Source organism: Emydura macquarii, unplaced genomic scaffold (assembly GCF_026122565.2).
Source record: "Emydura macquarii macquarii isolate MOO-44397 ecotype Brisbane River unplaced genomic scaffold, CSIRO-AGI_Emac_v2 contig_1551, whole genome shotgun sequence".
In the NCBI taxonomy this organism is placed as follows: Eukaryota; Metazoa; Chordata; order Testudines; family Chelidae; genus Emydura; species Emydura macquarii.
In genome coordinates, this window is record NW_027131688.1 from 23,311,637 (window position 1) to 23,332,923 (window position 21,287).

Consider the following 21,287-nt stretch of genomic DNA (forward strand, 5'->3'; position numbering starts at 1 on the left):
ATAAATGATATCGACTTATCATCATCATCATGGATACATTTTTACTCTTAATTTTATCATAAATGTAAAGAGGTTGTAAACATTTTTGAATGTGAATAAGATGTCACCAATCTGAACAGACTGAGAAATTCATGCTGCCTCTCAAAAGGTTACCTTAACATTCCAGCATGTAACCATTTTCCCTGGCTTCCACTTGCCCATGTTGTTTTTCCGTTATTCATTTATTTTATCTATTACCTGACCCTGGGTCTATTGTTAGACCAATGACAAACATAAATTGCTTTAGTAGCCATAGAAAGGACGGTCAATCATACGCAATGACGGACTACTGCCAGTGGAGACAGGTAACTATAATTGCAGTGATGTCACTTCTCAACCACAGGCTACCATTCTCACACACCAGCAAAAGCTTATCTACCTAGGTTTTACTATTGGGATTGTCAATGCATGGCACTATTGGTAGCACTTTCACATCTGAGTGAGGGGCTGTGGATTCCGTTTCCATATAGCACCATGACTTAGTCTCAGTACAGCTAATGCTTTCCACATTAGGCTGACCATGTCATCTCCATCACTTAAACCAAGACTTCCTACGTAACCTGTGTGGAACACCTCAAGTTCGTTCCAAAACTGGGTCTCCCTGTTGGCATAATACAATGGGATAGATTCTATCCAGCCTGGAGCAGCATAGAGAGGGTGCAATGAGCCAGTGGCTCTCAACCTATTTACCATCAGGGGCCACACATGCATCTCTCTATGTGTTATATAAGCGGTATCCACACAACACATATACTATCTGTATGGCCCTGAGGATGTCACATGAGCCGCAGCTGTGTGTTGATTGGGCTGCAAGAGGCTAAGGGTTGAGAACCACTGCACTGGAGAATTCCTCCATGTATGGGGCAGCACAGACCCCTTTGTCTTGGACACCATCCAGCACGGGGGAATGGTGGGGATGGGAGAGGAAGCGGCCAGGGAGCTCTGCACTCAGACTAGTCTGGGCTGTGGCACAGCTGCTTGGTCTTATTGCCTTAGCCCTTAGAGTGTGCTGCAATTTGGAAAGCTCAGAGACCTCTTTCTCCTCTCCCTAACCCCCATCCCTGGGCTCTGGCTCCTCTGTTGTACCTCCTGACAGGTACAGCACAGAACCTGGACTTCTGTTACTTGGTGACCAAACTGTATTTCAGGAATTAGGCATTAACTCTTTGGGGGCCAAATCCTACTCTCCTTGCCCTTGCAAACAGACTTCAGTAGCGCGTGCTGGCGTGAGTGAGGTAAGCAAGACTAGTCCTTGATGCCATACTTCAGAACGATTTCAGTGTCTCCATATATACGTGTTTTTCCAGAAGTAACCTCCCAAGACCCCGCCCATGAACACACTGAGTCAAATCCATGCTTGGTTTCAGTCCGCTGAAACCAGTGGAATTACACCTGGAAAAATTTGGCCAAGTAACCTTTAAACTGTGGTTAAAACTACTGTGGGGCCTAGTGGAGTATGACTCTTGAACCCCAGCCAATCCGGCTCCCTTTATTCATCCGAGACCTCCCACTGATTGCAAAGCTATGCACACATTTCTCTCTCTGACCCAGGTCATTCTACATTTTCAGCTGCCATCTCTACATAAGAGTCCCAAATCCACTTTTCTAACCTAATGTCTCCCATTTATCCAGCCTCACCTCAACAGCTGCTTCTCTGACATCTCTAGCCGCCACCTTAAACTCAGTCTCTCCAAAGTGAATGCATCTTTCTCATACATCTATGCATTTCCCGCCTTTGTCTCCATTGACTACTCCACTCTTCTATGTCTCTAACCTCAGTGTAACTTTCCATGCTTCTCTTCCCTTCTCCCCTATATCCTGTTTCTCATTAAGTCCTGTTGCTTAATTTTCTTCAGCATCTTCACAATCCAACCCGATCCTCACTGCTACTACTGCTAAATCTCTTATATGCCACTTTTCATTTTATAAGCATAATTTTCTCCTCTCAGACCTCACTGTGTCTCAACTGCCCCTACTCAACTCACTCCAAAATGCTGCTGCTAATGCCATCGTCCTCCTCACTCATGCTCACCACACTACTCTCCATTTCAACCCTTCCATTCCAGTCACACTCTCTCCAGCTTGCTAGATCTTCCCTGCGCAGTTGAACTGTGTGATCAGCACCTGGGTCTGAGCACCTGGGTTAGCATGGACCAAGTGTGAGCATTCTCACAGCACAGCCTTATGCAAGTTACTGAGTCTTCACTGTTTCTGCACACACCCATGTGTGTCTGGGGGCACATCCCATAAATCTTTGTGCTGAGGCACTCCAGGATTCCTGCCCAGTCATTTGCGGGAGAACTTGTCTGTCCTTTGGGGGGCGCTGCGGGAAGGCCTTGATGGACTGTCAGCACTTGAGTGATTTAACCTGCATGCTCACCACAAAGTGGGCTGGTGAAGGAGAGCCCAGGTTGTAATTCATACTTTCAGGCTTAAAGTACCTCCAAACCAGAAGTTTTTCTGTGTGGATGATAGCGGTGTTAGGGCTAACACATAGGTTTGTGATGGAGGGAATCAGGATGGGGACAGAGAATCTGACGATACACATTGCTAGAGTGACATCTACAGAATCCCACTAGCTACAAACCTAGAAGCACTCAAAAACCAAATAATGAGCAACAGACCTACAGAACTCCAAGTGCTAAAAAGTCTGCCTGTGAATTCCAAAACAGCATTAGCATTTGAAACTGGCCACTTTTAAAAGTCATATTTATACATATAATTTCTCACCAAACAAACTTTGTGTCTATTTTTGACCTATTTATTACATTCCATACTCTCTTCTTCATACAAAAAGATGAATCAGAAAATAATCTTATAAAACAGTCCCATCACTTGTTAACCATCACTATCCAAACACTGGAGATTCTTTACTGAAGAGCCATGTAAAGTAAATTGTCCCAGAGCCAAAATATTCTCTGGTGACAGCCAAGTTTGGAACAACTCTCCATATAAGGCAGTGACTTTAAACTGCACATCTTTTAGTCAATTAGTCTTACTAATCGCAGTCGCCTCATGAAGAATCATATTGTTTATAAATGTCTGGTTTGGTGATATTACAAGAGGGGTGAGATGGGCAGAGCTCACAAGACTGGTTTCAAATCAAATTGGGCTGGAAGTCCTATAAGATTTCTGGAACCTCCTAGCTGATGAGACGAGCCTTTTGTGCAGTATTTTAGCAGTTTTTCCTGTCCCAGCTGAAACCAGGAAACCAAACGAGAACCATTTCCTATTGCTCTACGTGCTCCTAAATCCCTTTGAAAATCTTCTCCCTAGGTGCTTACCAGTCCCATCACTTTAATATCGGAGTTTTGATGCATGTTAAATTTTGAGCTAAGTTTCGGGTAAGTTCTTTATTTATTCAACACTGGCTCACCCATCTCTAATAACAACACCGTGACAGTTGTGTCATTTTGATAATTTATAAATACAATTTAAACCTATCTTTAAGATGCTGCTGAGAAGTCTCTCATATGCAAAAGTACAGAACTGATTTCTGGATAACAGAACTAACACATACTCTATGCTCAATCTCTGTGTCACACAGAACCTATGATATCTCCACTTCAAAGACAAGTACAGTAGTTTGATATTAACAAATGTCTCACCTCTGATTTTACAAAGGTGAAGCATCACTGATTCCATTCATTTACTCCTGAATTACACCAGAGTGAGATCAAAATCAAGCTCCTTGTCTATGACCCTGAGCCTGCAAAAGCTTAGGCACATATGCAATTTTACTCAGGTAAGTAGTGCCAACTAGAATATTCATTTAAAATTATGTATGTGCATAAATATTTGCAGGGTCAGGGCCAATATTTCTCTAATTTTCTCCATATTTGTAAAGGCCTTAACTTAATTATATGTACAATTTACATGACCACTATTGTACAGAAGGAGTTTTTCAAATTATACTTTTGGATAAAAATTAATATGGTCCTAATTCTCTCCTTTTCACGTTTTCTATTAAAATATGTTATTAAATATTAAGAAAATTTGCTGTAATTTCTCACTTTTGCATGTTCCAATTAAAAAATGTATAAATATAATTTTTTTAAAAATAGCACTTTTCTTTAGTATCAATAAACTCCTAAAGGGGAAAATAAACTGCACTACATCTTCTTGGTGCTATTTGATTAGTTTTTATGTTTTAAAATTATCCATGTTCAATAACTATACGTAACCACTCTTGGGGAAAAAAATCACTGCCATTTTCAGATTCGTTTATCTTTATCTACTATTCTCATGCATGTAATATACATAAGGCCAAATCACCAGTTCATCATAGAGGATAAAAGGAAGTTAAACAGGAAAAAGTAGGAAAAGCAACATGAAAACTAGATAAGGGAGCCTATGGTATTGTGTGGAATGGACTAAAACAGTGCTGCTGGTGGCTACTCAGAAGGTATATGTACTTATATTCCATGGCTAGGGATTATATATCAAAGGAATGCAATACAATACAGAATCAGGTCATGAGTAATGCATGAAAATCACATCTAAGAGTAAATAAACTACATTAATTCATTAAGTACATTAAATTGAGTTAATTAGGATTACTAATTAATGGACTGATTTTAAGACCAGAAGGAATCATTATGTTCATCTACTTGGTCTGACTCCCTGCACAACAAAGACTATAGAATTTCACCCAGTAACTCCTGCATCAAGTCCATAACTTGTGTCTGAACTAGTTCATACAGTAGGACCTCAAAGATAGGAACACCAGAGTTACGAACTGACTGGTCAACTGAACACCATATGAAACCGGAAGTAAGCAATCAGGCAGCGGAGGAAGGGGACAAAAAAAAAAAAAAAGCGAATATCTATACTATACTGTCCCTGTATTGCATCTTAGGCATGCAGAACAGAAGCAGCCTGGGTTCTGTGCTGTTTCCTGTAAGCCAAGGGTGCTGGTTCCCTGTCCCCTCGCCACCCTACTCCACTGGGAGGGGGAACCTGTTTTCAAGAGGGTCAGTTTGGAGCCCAAGAAAGAAGCTGCCATAGGGAGCTACTGTGCTGCTGCTGTTGCAGCCAAAATCTGGCCTGGAGCTGGAGTGGAGAAGCTGCATTCTGGAGGAGTTTTAAAGGGCCCCAGTCTGTGCACTGATGCGGCCCAAGCTTTGCCCATGGCTGCACTCCTGGACCCTGCCAGCACTTCTGGGAGTGCAAGGGGCAGAGGAGGGAAGGGCGCTGGCAGTGAGCTGGCACCAACCCCCTGCCACGTGCTGCCTCTGGAGCCTGGCGAGAAGGCAAACAAATAGGAATAGGGCAGGGAATTGCTTGCAAATTGGGCAGTGCTGCTAGGTGCCATCTCTGCAGAGATCTCTCCCAGCCTCAGCTGGAAGACACTGACTGCTGGGTACTGTACCATAATGTTTTGTTCAGAGTTACGAACATTTCAGAGTTACGAACAACCTCCATTCCTGAGGTGTTCGTATCTTTGAGGTTCTACTGTATCTTTTAGAAAGCTATCCAGTCTTGCTTTAAAGATTACAAGTGACAGAGAATCCACCACTTCCCTTGGTAAATCATTAACTATCCTCATAGTTAAATATTGCACTTTATTTCCATTTGAATTTATCTAGCTTCAACTTCAAACCACTAGATCTGGTTATACTTCTTATTGTTAGATAGAAAAGCCCTTCAGTTTCAGACATCATCTTCTTGTACAGGTACTTATGGACCATCAAGTCATCTCTGAATCTTCTCTTGGCTTGGTTTACACTATTTTAATTATATCTGTTAGACACAGACACATATATCTTACTTATAAACTTATTATAATTATATCTGTTAGACATCGTTAAAGTGGCACAACTCCTTAGTGTGGATCTCTAGCATGCATCAATATAAGAGCTTATGTTGGTATAGTTTATTCCTCTAAATGCAGCCCTCTGTTAAAATAAACAGATTGAGCTCCTTAAGTCTCTCATTATAAGTCATGTTTTCCAGACCTTGAATCATTCTCGCAGTTCTTCTCTGAACCTTCTCCAATTTTCAATCATAATTACCTCTGTAGATGTAGGTTTGGGGTTGTCTGGAACTGGTCTAGTATCCGGAGTCCCTACTGTCTTAGATGTTGTTATCTATGGGCCTAGGACAGCAATTAGCTACAATACACTGCCATTGTTTCAGGCTTCCTGCACACTCAGGAAGACATTACTACACTACTAGGTTTTCGGTTTTTTTCCCCAAATGAAAGCTTGGATTCTATAGAATCTGTATTACCCAGGTGAGTTAAATGCAGGACCGATGTTTGACACCACTGGGTTACAGGAAATTAGGACAAAAGAAATCCTGGAGAAACCCCCAGGAATAGTCAAGTTTGTTGTTAGTGGTTTTGAGATACAAAAGAATTCATTCCTTAAGCAAGGGTAGGGTTTGGACACTAACTCAGAGTCTTTGTGCTCTGTGGAGTTCAGATTAGGGGCTCAGCCCATTCCCTGCATACGCAATTTTTCTTTCTTTTCAGCTTTGTTAAACCTCATTTTGAGTCTACTGAAGTGAGAATGAGAGACTTGTCAATTACAAATCTTCATTTCTCAGTTCTTCCACTTTTGCAATATCCTACCTGATTTTAATGGGGCATTATAATGACATGTACTGAAAAAAAATCCTAGAAAAGGGTGAGCATTTGATAGGACTCATTTTTTAAAATAGCAGATTACTAATCAATATTTGAAAAATCCTACAATGTAAGAAAAGCACTGTAATTGTCCAGGTTTTTTATAGGAGAAAAAAAAAAAGTAATCATAAGGCTTGACTTCCTACATATGGTAAGTGTGAAAGTCACTTTTCATATTTATTCAGTCTCTAGTTTAATTTTCACTGCATATACCCTACTGACTTTCCTGGAATCACTTCCAATTCTCAGTGGTGAGAGTTCAGACACGGGTCCTCCTAATGTACTTTACTTTACATGTTGTTCTGTGGTACGCATTTTCATAAGATTATGTCTTGAATGCAAAAATATGGACACAAGACAAATGCACGACATCATGTTTCAGGCATGAATCTCTAATTTCCTTCCTATGCAGGTGCCAGCTGTGGAGTTGAACTGCAATTCAGATCCAAAACATTTCTTCGCTCTGGCCTCAGAGAATTCAAATTTGACCCAACACTCCAACCCTATCTCACACACAAGGAGGTGTAGGCCATGCTTCCAAGAGAATCACGTTTGGACTATGACCTCTAGTAGCTAATGATATGTCTAGTTTCAGGGAATCCTCTGCTCTCATTTTCTTATATAGTCAATGCAGGATCCTTGCACTTTGAATTCGCAGAACTGGGCTCTTTCCATACCACCACCATGTGATGAATGACCAGAGCAGTGAATGGGAGTTCTGCTTGCAGGATCAGGCCTTAATTGGATCTTCAGCCACAGACTTTGGCCAACAAATGACGGAGAATGAAAGAATAGACTAATATCAAGGACAAGATACCCAGGCAGATATGGCGAGTGTACATTAATTTAAAAGAAACAAGGCATTGTTTTAGCACCTGAGCTTGGAAGTCTTGTATACGTCTACACAAGATAATCTGATGTCCTTCATATTGGTTAATCAATTTGATCTCTGAATTGAATTAATAACTCAGTAAATATTCATTAACCACATAGTGCTATATTTTGACCTTATTCCTAGAGTGTTTCTACAATACATCTGGGAGATATTTGTATACAGGATCTACAATGCCTGACTTTTCTCACTGATGCCCATACAAGCAGTGGCAGAAAGGTTTCCATCACCTGACCAAATGTCAACAGAATACGTTGACTGGGAGTGGAGCCATGATCTGTGGCTTTCCAATAATTGTTACAAAGGACTTTATCTATTCAAAATAATCTGTGACCTGGTAGTGTCTCAAGTGGGCATCTAAAAATTGTTATTACCCAAAAATCACTAGCTCCTTTTGCAAATGTATGCCTTGAGCCCTAAGCACTAAGAACAACTCTTTTCATGTTCCATCCTTCCAGAATGGAAGCAGTGTTAAAGTCCACCAGTAACACAACTAGTATTCAATATAGATTAGACTTTGAGCTATTGACTAACTGCATGATGCTAAAATGAAAAAATAGTATTTATATTGCAGACTTCTCAAAATATGTGCTTCATAGTTTGAGGCATGTCAGAATATGCATTTATTCCCTTTGTGAACTTATTTCCATCTTTTCCAGTTCAATATCTAGTTCTGAAACTTCCCCATGTACTGTTCCTGTAATGCTCTCAAGCTTCCACACTATGTAATTTCAAACCAGTGGGCTGTTGGATTTTTTTTTTTGGTCTCCAGAAAAGACTTGCAGTTATATTTGGTTATACAACTCTGACAGTGGTTTTTGTTTATCAACCCAGGACAAAAAAACAGCAAATCTTATTTCCATTGGGTGAGTGTGAAGTTTGGATCTGAACTTTTAATTAAATCAAAAGCAAAAAGTTTAAACTTCCAACAAGAATGAGGCAGGAACCCAATCTATTTAAAAGCATTCTATGAAATTACTGCGGTGTCACTCCACTAAATTCAGAAACAATGGGTCAAGGTTTGCCCTGACTTATACCCTGAAGTCAATGGGATTTCATAAAGTGTAAGGTCAGAAAATGGTCCTTTATCTGTATTCTTTTGTATCATCAATGATTCAGAAAAGCTCTGACCAGGATATGGGATGGGGGAGAAGGGGTGAGGTGGGGGAAAGAGGCAGGAGAGAGGAAGGAGGATGGGATAGGGCAGGGGGAAGAGAAAGGGCTAGGCTGGGGAATGGGGAGGGGGATGTCGGAGTGGGGGAGAAAAGGGAGGAGATGGGGAAGAGAAGGGGATAAGGGAATGTGGGGCGGAGAAGCAAAAGCCCAGCATGTGGTGTCCCGTCAGCAGCAGATAGGGTCCCCCATTAAGCTGGTCCATCCTCCCTGCAGCACTGGCAGCCCAGATATTCTTTCCTTTAGACTACAGGATTTCCCACACCTGCGTACATTCAGAGTGGAAAATATTTGTGTCTGTTTTGTTTTTTAATCCAGGTACATTAAGACCAGGACAGTATTTTCATCTCCTGTACTAGGCACCAATCCTTCAAACACTTAAGCATGCGCTTAACTCATTGACTTCAGTGAAACTTCTCACAATAGTAAACTTAAGCATGTGTGTAAGTGTTTGTAGGATCAAGGTCTTAATGCCTGGCACCCGCCAGCCTCATTGCTGCCTCCAATCTTAGACTTTGTTGGAGCAGTGAAGATCAGCGAGAACGGTCAGGAGTTGCAGGCTCCAGACTTCACCAGAGCCCATATCTGGCAACATCCTGAAAAAAGAGAAAGCTACGGTTTGGCTTGGCTGCTACTGATTTGGTGGCTTATATATTACCACGGCATCTCTGTTTACCGCCCCTCATAGGTACTTTTGCCGGATTTGTACGTGTTAATATTTTACATCACAGCACTCGGTCAGGTCGACAGATGCTGCTAGAGTCCATAGCAAACAATTCAGACTCCAGAAAGCCTTTTCACTCTCATTTGGTTGAGTACATATTGCTCTTGGATCCAGTACATATGCTTAATCCCTTTTGACTTTAATGGGAGTTTTATACACGTATCCCAGGGCACAGCTTGGTACTTAATCTATATAAGACACACTAATCTCCACTCCATCACAGGCACCTGCACGCATCTCTGCTCTCCAAACTCTCTGGATGACAGAATTTCCTTATATTTATTTTTTAATTAAAAGAATTGTTTTAAACACTTGCCTTAAGATGTTTCCTCCATATGAAAGGGTTGCATCTGGGAAGCAAAGGAAGTTTGGCATGTTTGATAATCATCTGCTCACAACAGGTGTGACTAAGAACAGATGAATTTTGTACCTTGCTTTCCTCAGCCTTTAGCCTAAATGCAAAATCCAGTAGTCCGAAAATAGCCAGTGCCCTGGTTTAAAAGTTTGCTTTCGTTCCATTGCAAGAGGAGAAAAAGGGAAAATACTTACTGCAATACAAGCTTACTAAGAGAGGTTTAGGGCTATTTGTTGTGAGTCACTATTTCTGTAACCACCTACAAAACAGCATTTCAGCTAATGATCCTGAAATACTGTACTTACGAGAAGCTACAATGAAGCTACACAACTTTTCAATCCATTTGTTCAAGCACAAACAGTTCTTATTTCGAGGAAAATGCAACTGCAACAAGCACGGCAAAAAGAAAGTGACTCTGTACCCAGACTGCTGTCTGAAACTCTAAATAAAAAGTAAATATCTACCTATCCGTGCATTTGTGAAAGGCCAAATCCTGTTTGCATTCCGTACTTGAATGGGTTACAGGTGCTTCAATGAGATTAGTTGAATGAGGAAGGAAAGCAGAGTTTGTTTAGTGGCCCATCAACTTTCGTTTCTTAAGAAAATGTTTGCTGAGAGCAGGAGTTCACTGAATCAACCTACAAGAAGCCATCAATCAAGATAGAGATTAGCATATAAACAAATTGCAACTTTCTACACTAAGTCATAATACAGTGAAGTCACCGTAGGTTACTAAAATTACCCCATTACATTATTAGATAGTTTTAGTCAGTGCTAAAGTTCCTACTTACCTGAAACAGATATTAACAAAAAATGACTGAACAAAAACAAAACACTTATTTCTGTATCAGAATACTGTATTTGTACTTTTGTTTGTTTATACTGTATATTGTAGCAGCTCCCAAACATCCCGTCAGGATCGGGACCCAATTGTCCTAGTTGCTATACACACGTGAACACAAAAGGAGCACTGTTATTGCCCAACAATTAAAAAAATGACAAAGGCTGAGGGAAAAGGGGAGAGCATGCCATTAAAGATATTTAAGGCAACCACGGGCCCATGTCTTCTTAGGGTAATCTACACTTGAGCTGGGAGATGTGATTCCCAGCTCACAGAGATATACCTGTGTTAGTTCTGCTCTTATTATCGTGCTAAAATAACAAGGTAACCAGGGTAGCCTGGGTGGCAGTTTGGCCTGGCCACCTGAGTACGTACCCAGGGGGTCCCAGTTGGTACGTATTCGGGGGGGCTAGCCTGAGCCGCTGCCTGGCTTACCCTACTATTTTCAGTGCACTTGCTTAACCAGAGCTAGCATGAGTACATCTACTCAAGCTGGGAACCACACCTCCCAGCTCAAGTGTAGAGTACCCTTAGTTCTATGTCATCCTCTGTTATCTGGTTATTTCTTATTGGGACAGCGGTGGGGTAGTTAACAGATGCAGGAGAGGGAGGGAAAGAAAGGAATAGAGACACTGATGAGAAGGGGAGAAAAGAGCACATGGGAGAGGGAAGGATATGCAGAGGCGCATGGAGTACAGAGAGTACATATTATAATACTTAGCACTTGCATAAAAGAACTTTTCTTCCTCAAAGTACTTCACAAACACTGCAGCTCTGCTACCTGCTTAAATCCTTTGCTGCACTGGGACCTAACCAGTACATCTCCTCATGTTCCACAAACATGAAAATGGAGCCAAAGAGGTTAAATGATTAAATTGCTGCAGACTACAGAGTGAGTCAGGATATGTCTTCACTATAGAGTTAACTCAAGTGATCAACACCCAGGTCTGAATGCCTGGGTTAGCTTCGCCGGGGTGTGAACAGCCACAACAGAAAGCCAGACCTAAGTTATGGTGTCCTCACCGGTGCTGCACTCCTCCATGTGTGCTGCTAGGACTTCCGGGTTGTATCCCATGGTTCTTGGTGCTGAAGTAAGCTGAGCAGCACTATTACTGAGTGCATTGGTCTACACTTACCTGGAAATTCGGCGGCAATCGACGGAAGTTACGCAAGCTACGCGGAGTAGCTTGTGTAACTCCCATTGACTGCTGTGCTTCCCTTCTGCGCGCTGTCTTCACTGCACTGCGCCGACGGGAACACAGCGCTACGCCACTTGAGGGGGGGGATTACCAGCGTCAACTTCCTGATCGATTGAGCGGGTCTACACTGACGGCTCAATCGATCCAGAAAGATCGACCTGATGGCGGCGACTTTGCGGCCGTCAGTATAGACATACCCTCAGGATGTCCTGGTCATACAGGGGAAACTGTGGGAAGGCACTGGTGGAAGTCTATCAACATTCAAGTGATTTAGCTTGCATCCTCACTGCATAGCGCGGTGGTCCCCAATCTTGTTACATCACACCCCTCTTTACCCCTGTCCACATACCCTCAGCTGGGGCTGGGAGCAGGACAGGGCAGGACAGGGGCTGAGGCTGGGAGCAGAGGTCAAGGCTGGAAGCAGGGTGGGGGCCAGGGCTGGCCACAGTGGCCAGACGCCCGCAGCTGGGCCAGGTGCCAGAGACCTAGGCCAAGACCATGGCCAGAGCAGCGGTTGCAATGAGGGGAAGGGGGGGAGCAGAGACCAGGGACCATGTCCGGGCGCTGTGGCAGCCAGAGCTGGGGGTCAGGTGCCATGGACCAAGGCCAGTGCCACAGCTGGGCACTGAGCTGGGGCCATGGCCGGGCCAGGGGCTGCAGTGGAGGGGCCAGGAACCAAGTGGCTACGGCAGCCAAAGCTGGGGAGCCAGGGCCGCAGTTGGGCCAGGGGCTGTGCAGGGGGGGGCCGCACCCAGAGTTTCTACCCACACCCACAATGTTCCTACACCTACCCCCCAAGGGGGCACGCCCCACAGTTTGGGGACTTCTGGCATAGTGGGTGGCCTACTTGAAAGCAACGTTCACACTCTAACCCATACTCTCAGCTAAGCCAGCTAGCTCTGGGATAAAGCACCACTACACTTAGGTGAGAGGGCTGCGTGTGTGAACAGGAGTGGGCAGAACTGGATTTAGGGGCACACAACCCAGGCGACCGCCTGGGGTGCCGGATTTGGGGGGCACCATGCTCAGGGTGCTGTTTTTGTTGTTAGTGACAAAAGGGAAAATAGAATGTTTGAAATAAAATGTTTCAGGAATGCAAATCATGCATCAATGTCGTGAAATGGACTACAAATGCAATAAAAAATAAGGTATTCAAAAATTTAACAAATGGAGGGGGACGCACCAAAGATGCTCCTTGCCTGGGTGTCATTTGGTCTAGGGCCAGCCCTGGGAGTGGGGTATAAAAACACCCAAGCATCTGCCAAAGTTAACTCTGTAGTGAAGACATACAGTCAGTGTCAGCACTGAGAACAGAACTCAGGCCTCCCCTCAGATCAGGGTTGTATGAAATATTCACAATGAAATTTGAAGGCTTTGCAATTTGTTACAATTTCACAAAATGATCAGCTGTAGTGAAACACTGAATTGTAAACATTTTTTTGCTTGTGGGGTCATTTTGCTGGCAGGGCATTTGCAGGGTTATTTTGAGTGACGGCTTGCCTCAATCTCTCTTTGGAAAAACTTCTGTTTCCATAATTTTGAATTTCATGAGAGTCCAGATCGATTTTTGAGACTCAAGCTGTAGAAATCTGAATGTCTGCACATTCTGATGTGAACACTCCATTGAGACAAGTCTGATGGAAAAGCAAAATTCTGTGGTGGCAAAACTGTCGTCCCCCCAAAAAATTTAAAATGTTTGCAATTTTACACTGCCCAACTCAGATCAAGAGGTTATGCCTCTGCCTCAGATAGTGACTATGAGAACTGTGCTTTTATTAGTATGCAACTCTCCAAAACTTCAGCAGGGGAGTGGAGGAGGGGAGCTTTGTCAATGAATAGCTTGGACATATCTTTGTGGCGCTCCCCTTCACCCTCATTATTACACATTAGATCAGAAGAGCAGATGAAATGGAAGTCTTGAGAAGATTATTGCTGATGAAATCTGCCTCGGGGTATGAGTAAGGAACAAGAAATATTTATTTAGCCAACTGACCTATGTGTCAGGCCAGGCAAAGAAATTATGGCAGTTACTTCAGCCTCACCTCAGTACCCCGAAACCCAAGGATTGGGGTGGAATAAGAGAAAAGATTTATGGATCACCAGCAGCTCTGAAGTGATTGCCAAGAAAATGCAGGACATCTTTTAAAACTCAAAATACTTCTACGGGAATAAAGCCAAAGCATAAATGAGTGGAGACCATGGAAATCGGATCTACACCAATGGAACTGAGGTACAGCCTAGACTTGCTAAAGCTCTGATCAAAGGAAATAAAACAGCAGATCGGAGGCTGAATATTTAGCTTCAGATCCAGATTTAGGAAGGAAACATGGGGTCATTCTTGGGATCTCCTCAGATACAAGAAATCCATACTTGAGTCAATTAATTTAATTTGTGGGCTCAACAGTAAGGAGAATTCACTTTGGAAGGCGCCTAATAAATTCCCTCAATACTTCAAACCTAAGACAAAGAAAAGGAGGTTCAAAGAAAAGCCAGCTCAAAGAACGAATACTGAGAGCAGCAAGCAAGAAGGCAAGAAATGGCAAACTAGCTAAATGGCAAGGTTCAAGAGGTTATTTGAGCCAAAAACGTATCCTTTCAAAAATGGAACTCTAACCCGAGTGAAGTGAATAGAAAGGAACATCAACTATGGTGGGCAAGGTGTAAGAAGGTAATTAGGAAAGCCAAGGTATGATTTGAGGAATCAATAGTCAAAGATATAATGATAAACAACAAGAAATCCTTTGAGTATATCAAGCAGGAAACCTGCAAGATAATCAGTGAGCCTGCTGGATCACCAGGGACTCATTCTAGAAATGACAAAACCTGTGAGCCCTATTTCACTAGCAAGGAAGCAATAACTAAAAATAGAATTATAAACCACCTTAGTGCTCATGATGTGACATGGACTAACCAGCACAGCAGCTCTGCAAAGGAGAACCATGTCTCTCTAGCCTACTAGAATCCTTTGAGCATGTCAACTAAATAATGAATAATGGAGAATGGGTTGATAAAATTTACCTCCCCTTTGTCAAGGTCGCCCACAAGAGACTATTAAGGAAAATTAAACATCACAAAGGGAGAGAGGTTCTTTACTGTCTTGGAACAGAAACCAAGAGGCAGAAAACCACAGAAAAGGAGAAAATAGTCAACTTTCATTGTGGCACAGTATTAACTGTGAGGTGTGCCAACGTTCCGTGCCAGGGCCTGTGTTGTTTAACGTGTTCATTCATGAGCTGGAAAAGGTTATGAACAGGGAAGTGGCGAATTCTGCAAACTGACATAACATTATTTAGTCAGAACTAGAGAAAAGAGCGAGGAACTCCAGAGGGACCTAATAAAGCCAGGTCAACAGGTAACATGAGGGCAGATGAAATTCAATATTAATAAATGCAAAGCAATGAACAATGGAAGGAATAATTTTAGCCATCGATACACATTCTACATTAACTAACAACTCAGAAAAAGCCATGGGCAGTTTACTAAAACCACTGCACAGTAAGCAGCAGCAGTCAAAAAAGAAAACAAAACATTACAGTGCATAAGGACCGGAATTAAAATATGATAATGCCATAATATAGATCAGTACAGGTTCAATTCTGGACATGCTATCTCAAAAAAGGATATAACAGAAATAGGATTTCAGGAACAAGTGATATAGATAATTAGCAGTAAGGGGGGACGGACTCCATGTGAAGAGAGATTGAAAAGACTGGAAATATTTAGTTTAGAGAAGAGATGAAAGAGGAAATACTACACAAAAGGCATAACAGACTTTTTTGTTCTTCCTTACTCTTAATAAGACAACATTCTATTACACTGAAAGACAGCAAATCTAAAAATAATAAAAGAAAATACTACCACGTACCACCACCACCACCACCACCCCCCCCTCGTAATTAGCCTGTGGAACTCATTTATCACAAGATATCAGGAAAGCAAAGACCTTAGCAGGACTCAAAAAATGAAGGGACGTTTAAATAGACAATGAGAACAACACAGTTCCAGTAGACAGGATTAAAGCAAAGTTTGGAAAGGCTACAAATACAAACCTCACGCTTCAACTGAGCATGAGTCAATTACTAACTGATAGAGTTAGACGAAACTTCCGCTATAGACATGTTGTTACATGATTACCCTCTTTGGGGTTTCTTGCTCCTTCCTCTGAAGCACATGGTCCTAGCCACTGACAGAGACAAGATACTAGACTAGATGGATCTGCTGGTCTGATCAAGTAAGGCAATTCCTATGTTAAAAACTGAGATGATATACAAAAAACAGCAGACTCTCCTTTTGTGTGATTATAAATCCGAATTGTTATGTGGGCAAAAAGAAAGGAATTTACCACAAATAAATAAAGCAAACATTAAAACCAAGTTGCATACATACAGCCTCAGTTCTCTTTACATCAAACAAAAAGTGCTGGCAACCATATATGCTGCCAGATATTGCATTATCCCAGGAACTGCTAAATGTGTAGAAATGGAGAGGGCAATCAGGTCATTGAAATGCTGAGTTTACTGCAACAAATGTCAAGGCTTCGCTCACGTAAGTCTTAAATCAAAATTATTTGATTAAAAAGCTCATGATGCACTCTCTCTCTGTTACTACTACACATGGTTACTGTATGCATATTTGGTTCTGTTTGTCCCAGGGCACTGGGCTGGTTTCATCCCTTCAAATTAGGGATGATAGAGCCCCGTGAATTTTTTTTTGTAACTTTTTGTTTTATATTTATGAATTTTGTGTTACTTTGTTTTATCCATTTTATCTGGGGGAGGCTCAGGTTCTGCCCCTGGTGCATGGAACGCCCTGTGGGAAGGGAAGGGTTGGATCCTGCCCCTGCCAGAGGTGGGAGGACTTCAGTCACCAGGTCACAAAACCACTCACTTAAATTTGGCCCAGCCGCCCCTCCATCATGACAAGGGGGTGACCAGGCCACATGAATGGCCCTGTGGACAAGAGTCATCACTGCAGGATGAGTTGTTTGTTTTATATGTTGGTTTTTGTCGTGGTTTTTCAATTTTGAAATGGCATCTTTCGGGGATTTTTTTTTTTAAATTGGCAACCACGCACTGACTCAGCACAAGCTGGCACCACTTCTGCAACAGAAGTATGGGGAGATTCATAGATTTTAAGGCCAGATGAGACCATTAGATCATCTAGTCTGACCTCCTGTCCAATATAGGCCATAGTTTTCACCCAGTTACCCCCGTATTGAACCTATTAACTTGTGTTTGAATGAAGTGTGTCTTCTAGAAAGGTATCCAGTCTTGATCTGAAGACTTCAAGAGACAGAGTCTAGCACGTCCCTCAGTAGTTTGTTCCAATGGCTAATCACCCTCACTGTTAAAAAGGAGATGCAACTTCTCAGTACCCATTTTTAGACAAAACCATCACTTAGGTTGAGGGCTAGCCCTCTCAACTGGTGTTTAGCGTGTAGCCATGGGTACAGTGGCATGATCAAGGAGGACATAAGTTAGCTACTTGAGAGGGCAAAGGTGAAAACTGTTTCACAGATCCACTCCAAAATGCTATGGCTGGCTCTGTGAATTTCTGCTGTGGATGCCTCTCAAACACAAGAAGGTGTTTGATAAGCCATATTGAAGATTAACAAATAGGCAGAAAACTATACGAAGATTGCCAGAACATGACAAGATTGTGTTTGGTTATACTACTATTTATAGATGTATTTCTGTAAAATGATAGAACTGCAGGATGCTTGCAAAAATAAATAAAATGTGCTGTTAAATAACTAGCAATATTCACTGTAGAATGTGAGGTGATATTTCTGCATGTTTAAATACAGAATGACTAATAATAATAGTTTGCACTTATATAGCATCTACCGTTGAAGGATCTCAAAGCACTTTTCTCAGGTAGTGAGCAAACAAGTTAAAACAGGTCAGACATAATATATGGCATGCTCACTATTCATATATTGTCGTTCTACCTCATCTCTGGAGTGAGACACAAAACTGAGGACACAAAGGAAAAATTAAAATATACAGTCAAATTTTTACTTAAAACAGAAACATTTCATTTCAGTGCAAAGAAAGGTACTGTGATCTATTCACCACTGAAAAGCACTATAAATAAAAACACACATATAGAAAAATGCTTTAAGAAGATTTTTTATTATATGATTGCAAAGTCTGTCAGGATCACTTGGAGTAATACAACCTATATTTATTAGAGGAAAATTTTACGCGTAAACACATTTTAAGTGGGTTTTCTTCCCTTATGAGGAGGGAAGAATAAAGCTAGCTATATATACATTTACTGGCAAGTTCTATCTATCTGATTTAATGTATTCAGTATTTATACTGGGCTAATCTCCATATGTATTAAAGTATGATTGTATGCAAAAGAGTCAACAATGGACACTTTTAAAAATACAAAATCAAATTATCCACTTAAGAAAGCAAAACAAATTTGTGCTCCAAAGAAAAAAATAGTTTTAAAGACAGACTATTTGAAGCTGCGGATAGGTGCCTACGGGGAAAGACAAAGTTTTTACAATTCTACTGTATTTCTTATGAGCAGTACAAAACTAAAGTCTTGCCACCAACGATGGAGAATAGAAGACAATTTGTCTGTGAATGTGATTCCCAATCCTGAGGAGTGCCTATGTGCTTTACTAAATAAAGGAGATGATGAAGTAGCAGAATTAGACAGCAGGAAGACAGGGAAACATTGGAAGCCACGTTGCTTTGAGACATTTCAAGTAGGAGACTGAACTCCTGCACTGGTTGTGGGGGAGGGAATTACGGTCTAGAAATAGATGACCTCTTCCTTCCAGTTCTGCTCTGATTTATATGAAATCAATATTCTCTGCTCCTGATATCCAAACCACCTTTGAAAAACTTACAGCAACCAGGCCAGCTCCAACTGCTGGAAGGTGGTCTTTGGATGATCAGGAAGGATTTACACTGGAAACTTGCCAGGGTGCACCTTTTCTGCGCCCCTGAAGCCCTTTTACAATCTCACATGCTGGCCTGTAGCCCAAAGGGCGTGGGAGGATGAGACGGGGCAGTAGCTGGAGTGTGCTACCCTAACGCCACCAGCCTGGAGATTCCCCGCTCTGCTGCTGCACTATTTTCAAACCCGCCTGCAGCCTTTTATAGCCACTGACATAATCTGTCATACGGATTTAGGGTAACGACAGTCAAACGTGCCAAAGATGTCACCACCCACTAGTATCATCCCTCCCTCCGGCGAAGGGCTAAGGCGCAGCGCTGCTTAACCTCCTCCCTCCGGCAGGCAACCCTGCCCCCCCCCAAGGGCAGGCAGACCCAGACCCACAGCAAAAAAAAAAAAAAAAAAAGTCGCCCACTGGAAATCCACCCACAAACCGGGGGGGGGGCGGGGGGGAACGACACGACCACGACGCTGAGCGGGTCCCCTCCCCCTGCACACCACCGAGCAAGGCGGTGCTGTGAGTGAGAGCAGCTGTGCTACCCCCGGGGGGGGGATCCAGGCCCCCGCCCCCTCCCATCACTCTTGCCTTGGCCCAGCACAAAGATCCAAGTTCCTGCAAACCAGGCAGGCTGCGCCGCCCCTAAATCACAGACAGGCAAATGAATGAGCCCCGCGGCTCCGGCCGGAGGCGGCAGCACGTCTGCCCCCGGCCCCGGAGCCTTCTCCCGGGGCCCTGCCTGCCGGAGCTCGGCCCCCGCCCCGCAGCGAGCCAGGTGCGTGCCCGGGGGGGGGGAGGAAGCTCGCAGCCCGGCTCGCCCAGCCCAGCCCCCGCGGGAGACGCGCTCCCCCTCCCCCCGCCAGGTGGGAGACGAGCAGCCGGGCGGCGCAGCGATGAGCGGGGGCCGGGGACAGACGCAGCCCCTGGGGGACACACCACGCCCGGCAACGGAGCTGGGGGGAGCTGCCCGAGCAGGGCCCCGGGGCGCCCGTGGGTGGCCCTAGTGCGCCGGGGTGGGAGGGTCGGAGGCCGGAGGGGGCGCTCCGCGTCCTGCCATGGCGATCAGCCGCCCCCAGGGAGCCTGCTGCGGCCGCTGGGTCCCGCTCGGAGCGGGGGGGGGGGCCCGTCGCCTCCCCCAGGCGAGCCCCGGCCGCGCTCACCTCATCTTCCCTGCCGCTCAGGGGACTCGCTCTGGCCGGCCGTCCGTCCGTCCGTCCCCGGGGAGGTTTGTCTGTGTGTCTGGCTCGGCGAGCTGCCGCCGGGCGGGGGTGATCAACGCGGGACCCCCCCGACTGCGGTGAAAGCCAGGGACGCGCGGGGGCTGCCGCATCTGCTGCAAGAAGCGGGGCTGCGGCTCCCTGCTGCTCCGGGGCTCACTCGCCGCGCTGGGCTCCTGCTCTCACCCCGCGGCCCCGGCAATCGCATCCTCCTGTGTCCATGGCGCTAGCTGCGGAGAGGGTCCTCGGCGGCTGACAGCTGTTCCCGGGGCCCTGCCATCTTCCCCGCTGCCCGGGCGCGTGTGGGAGAGAGGAAACAAACACACAAAGCCAGCGCAGCTCTGCTGCCCACTGCTGCCGACAAACACTTCCGCCAGCCTGCCGCCGCCGCTGGGAGCGCGGCACTTCCCACGGCAGCCGAGCCGGGCTGCCCAGCGCGTGCACCAGCCACCCCCTGCACGCAGGGCACATGCACACACACACACACGCAGATAACGCGCACGGAGCACATACACACACATGCAGATAGCAGAGCACACACACAGGTACACACACACACGCACATAACGCGCATAGAGCACACACAGATGCACAAACACACACGCAGATAATGTGCACAGAGCACACACACAGATATGCACACACACGCATACAGATAACGCGTACGGAGCGCGCACACATGCAGATAAGAGCACACACCCAGATACACAAACACGCACATAACGCGCACAGATAATGCACATAACACGCAGATAATGTGCACAGAGCACACATGCAGATCTGCACACACAAACACTGCATTCAGCGACCACGCACATGTGCACACAGAAGACATGCACACACACAGAGTGTGCTCATGCACCATCTAAATAATGCAGAGACTACAGTGCATGCAGAGCATGTGTACACAACACAGTATACATACAGGCACAGCACACACACCGTCCATAAACATGCACACACGATTATACTGAGCACAGCACATGCACCCACAGAACAACCACAGTGATGGGTACATACAAGAGGCACAGCATATACACACGCAGCACACCGTAAGTGATGGAAGCTATAGAAATAATACATCAAAATCATGCTGTATACATTTTATACTGGTTCTGGGGCTTGTGCACTCATTGGGCCATGATGCCTTTCTGGTAAGGGCTGTTTTTAGTTTTCCTTGTGGTGCTCAGAAGCTAATAAAGCATCCAATGAACTAACAGCTAGTATGAGTTACTATGGGCTTGTGGACCATTTTTTAAATAAATAAGAAACAATCAATAGTCCTATTTATTTGTTCCAAAGT

At 44.1% G+C, this 21,287-nt stretch overlaps 1 protein-coding gene across 1 annotated transcript in view; it reads right to left on the minus strand.

The window, feature by feature from the left end:
* The window catches only part of EVL (Enah/Vasp-like), a 198,936-nt gene extending 178,509 nt beyond the window's left edge, over positions 1–20,427 (minus strand). Inside the window, exon 1 of the mRNA XM_067555057.1 lies at positions 19,928–20,427. Coding sequence (XP_067411158.1) covers positions 19,928–19,932 — 5 coding nt within the window. The 5' untranslated portion in view covers positions 19,933–20,427. The remainder of the gene's footprint in view (positions 1–19,927) is intronic.
* Positions 20,428–21,287: the final 860 nt, after the last annotated feature.